The sequence below is a fragment of the Liolophura sinensis genome, chromosome 1 (genome assembly GCF_032854445.1).
Source record: "Liolophura sinensis isolate JHLJ2023 chromosome 1, CUHK_Ljap_v2, whole genome shotgun sequence".
NCBI lineage: Eukaryota > Metazoa > Mollusca > Polyplacophora > Chitonida > Chitonidae > Liolophura > Liolophura sinensis.
In genome coordinates, this window is record NC_088295.1 from 94649448 (window position 1) to 94653540 (window position 4093).

A 4093-nucleotide genomic window follows, 5' to 3' on the forward strand; every position below is an offset into this window, starting at 1 on the left:
GGTATGTGTACAGGTAAATCCTTGGTCAGGATTGGTACCTGAACAGGTAAACCCTTGGTCAGGAGTGGTACATGTACAGCTACAATCCCAGGTCAGGAGTGGTACCAGTGCAGGTAAATCCTTGGTCAGGAGTGATACCTATACTGGCAATTCCTTGACCAGGAATGGTTTACCCAGCTGTACATGTAAATCTTTAGTCAGGAGTGGTTGACTCACCTATACAGGTAATTCTCTGGTTAGGAGTGGTTCACTCACCTGTACAGGTAGATCCCTGGTCAGGTGTGCTGTAGCCAGAATCACAGGAGCAGGAGAAGGAACCTGCAGAGTTGTGACAGTTATGGTCACATCCACCATTGTCAACAGCACATTCCTCAATATCTGTCACAAAGATCAAACATTTACAGGCTGAATGACTTCAGTTCTGAAATGAAATCATCATCGGCACCACAAGGGTTACTTTCCTTGTCATTTTAAGATTTACAAACATTAAGGCAAACATTAACAAGCTCTCTATGGTTACAGTCACTAAAGGAGTACATGTATGCTCGAGGGGTCTGTCTTACCATGGCAGGTCTTGCCCTGGTCCTCAGTGCTGAATCCAGGTTTACAGCTACAGGTATGAGACCCTGGAGAATTCGTACAGGTGTGCTGACAGTCTCCATTGTTGTTAGAACACTCGTCAACATCTGATAGCATAACACAAGTATTAGTCACAAGATATTTGCACTTGTAACAAAGCACTGCAAAACATCTGCAGCAAGGGATTTGACATGTTATGCTTGAATATGTATATTTTATGACAACAAAATCAGATATGCTTAAAATACATATATATAAAACTATATATGTTTATTTAATTATTGCTTCAAATCAAATGAAATCCAACACGGGAATAGCCGGTCACAAAATACCACTACATGTACTGCCACACGACAACCTCGGTATTCCGCGGGTCACAAAATACCACTACATGTACTACCACATGACGGCCTCCGTATTCTGCAGGTCACAAAATACCGCTACATGTACTCCCACATGACGGCCTCCGTATTCCACAGGTCACAAAATACCGCTACATGTACTCCCACATGACGGCCTCCGTATTCCGTAGGTCACAAAATACCACTACATGTACTGCCACACGACAACCTCGGTATTCTGTAGGTCACAAAATACCACTACATGTACTGCCACACGACAACCTCGGTATTCCGTAGGTCACAAAATACCACTACATGTACTACCACATGACGGCCTCCGTATTCCGCGGGTCACAAAATACCACTACATGTACTGCCACACGACAACCTTGGTATTCCGTAGGTCACAAAATACCACTACATGTACTACCACATGACGGCCTCCGTATTCCGCAGGTCACAAAATACCACTACATGTACTCCCACATGACGGCCTCCGTATTCTGCAGGTCACAAAATACCGCTACATGTACTCCCACATGACGGCCTCCGTATTCCGCAGGTCACAAAATACCGCTACATGTACTCCCACATGACGGTCTCCGTATTCTGCAGGTTACAAAATACCGCTACATGTACTCCCACAGGACGGCCTCCGTATTCCGCAGGTCACAAAATACCGCTACATGTACTCCCACATGACGGCCTCCATATTCCGCAGGTCACAAAATACTGAGCTGCATGTACTACCACATGAAGGCTAACAACCAGGTGTAGGCTGACACCCAGGTGTAGGCTGACAACCATGTGTAGGCTGACACCTATGTGTAGGCCAACTCCCATGTGTGGGCTAACAACCAGGTGTAGGCTAACAACCAGGTGTAGGCTAAAATCTAGGTGTAGGCTAACAACCAGGTGTAAGCTAATAACCACGTGTAGGGTAACATCTAGGCGTAGGCTAACACCCATGTGTAGGCTGACAACAAGGTGTAGGCTAACAACTAGGTGTGGCTAACACCAGATGTAGGCTAACAATCAGGTGTAGACTAACAACCAGGTGTAGGCTAACACCCAGGAGTAGGTTATCAAGTAGGTGTAAGCTAACAACTAGGTGTAGGCTGTGGGAACAATGTTTATGTTCTATTTAGTCACCCAGTTGCTCAGTGAATATGAAACATACATGAACATGGGGTCAGTAACTCATAACGGGAGACACTGACCTCATATATTTATGTATCCTGTAACTAGGTAACTAATGACTTCATCCTGCAAAAGACCGAACAGCTAAACAGTTTTCACAGGCAAGCACTAGGCATATAATCTAGTAGGCAGATGCATATTATTTTTGACTGCAGGATATGGGTATCCCCCCTGTTATGAGAAGTCTATTATGCAGGCTCCTGCTGTGTAGTGAAAAATGGAGCATTTTGTCTGATGCGATTACCCGTACGCACCATCACAGTATTTGGCCTGTTCCCGGTTCCCGGGCATTGTATCCATGGTTACAGCTACACTGGAATGATCCAGGTCGGTTGGCACAGTTATGTTGACATCCACCATTAAGGGTTTGACACTCGTCTACATCTGACACAACAACAACACAAACTACGTCAGCACAAGCATGAGTGTTTAAAAGCAGACGACTGAGCTGTATCTGATCATATGAGGTTTTTCAATCATGAGTGCAATATTACAGGTTGAGACAACTGAAATATGCCATTTAAAGCCTTTATCTATGCTCAGTTTAACCATGGGATTTGTGGAGCAAGCTTTCAAAGAAACCAGCATGTATACTGGACAAAAAAGGGAATCTCCACATCAACATATTAACTATTACAGGTAAAAGTGTTCTTTGTTTCATTCGTTTACATACTTATTTTCTTATTAACACCATAATCCCAAATGTTTGACCACTTATTGTCATTAACGCCCTAAGAACAGTGAGATGTGCCAGAATCTAGAATTGTCCTTTGATGTGTGCCTACCTGTGCAGGTAATGCCCTGGTCGGTGGTGGACAAATCCTGAGTTACAGGAGCAGGAGAACCCCCCAGCACTGTTGTGACAGTTATGCTGACAGCCGCCATTCCCTGCTCCACACTCCTCCACGTCTACAACAATTTGTTTATCATCGTTATTGTTAAGACTCAACAGTCAGCTTATCAACAACAGCCCCACTATTATTAACACAGACTTATTTAAGATGACCTATCTGTATAGCTTAACGAAGCAAAAGTGCTTACCAAAGCAGCTGATGCCTCCATCATTGGATTCGTAGCCCTGCAGACAGGTGCACTGGAAATCTCCAGCTGAGTTTGTGCAGGTTTGAGAACATCCCCCGTATTGACAGCGCACTCATCAATGTCTGTAAACACAAAAACTCTATTATCATCTTCTTCTGTAATGTACTAAAGTGGCAAAAACCAAATGTTTACAGAACTGACACTCATCAAATCATGACTCACAAATTAAATACCATGATCGACTATTTTGTGACTCAAAGAGTACTGGTGTACACACGGAACATGAACAATGAGTATTATTCTATCACACCAAAAACCATCACAGAACTTTGCATCGTCTCGTGGGTTGTACCCGCTAGCACACCAAAAACCATACCATCACAGAACTTTGCATCGTCTCGTGGGTTGTACCCGCTAGCACACCAAAAACCATACCATCACAGAACTTTGCATCGTCTCGTGGGTTGTACCCGCTAGCACACAAAAACCCATTACCATCACAGAACTTTGCATCGTCTCGTGGGTTGTCCCGCTATCACACCAAAAACCATACCATCACAGAACTTTGCATCATCTCGTGGGTTGTACCCGCTAGCACACCAAAAACCATATCATCACAGAACTTTGCATCGTCTCGTGGGTTGTACCCGCTAGCACACCAAAAACCATACCATCACAGAACTTTGCATCGTCTCGTGGGTTGTACCCGCTAGCACACCAAAAACCATACCATCACAGAACTTTGCATCGTCTCGTGGGTTGTACCGCTTAGCACAGCTGCAAAAAGTACTTTCCAGGAGAGTTCGGTACACGTCTGAGCACATCCACCATGTGGCGCTGGAACATTCGTCCACATCTGACCAACAAATCAGGAAACACTACTCAGTCAACAACAAAAAATGCTGATTATCAACTGTATGTAATTTGACAGT

General features: G+C 44.2%; 1 protein-coding gene across 2 annotated transcripts in view; it reads right to left on the reverse strand.

The window, feature by feature from the left end:
* LOC135462159 (uncharacterized) overlaps nucleotides 1-3025 on the reverse strand; it is a 51928-nt gene extending 48903 nt beyond the window's left edge. For both annotated transcript variants that reach the window (XM_064739535.1, XM_064739534.1), the window contains exons 1-4: nucleotides 2906-3025; nucleotides 2375-2504; nucleotides 564-686; nucleotides 256-378 (exon numbers count right to left, since the gene is read on the reverse strand). In XM_064739535.1, the coding sequence (XP_064595605.1) occupies nucleotides 256-378; nucleotides 564-686; nucleotides 2375-2480 (352 nt within the window). In that variant the 5' untranslated portion in view covers nucleotides 2481-2504; nucleotides 2906-3025. The remainder of the gene's footprint in view (nucleotides 1-255; nucleotides 379-563; nucleotides 687-2374; nucleotides 2505-2905) is intronic.
* Between the last annotated feature and the right edge of the window lie 1068 nt (nucleotides 3026-4093).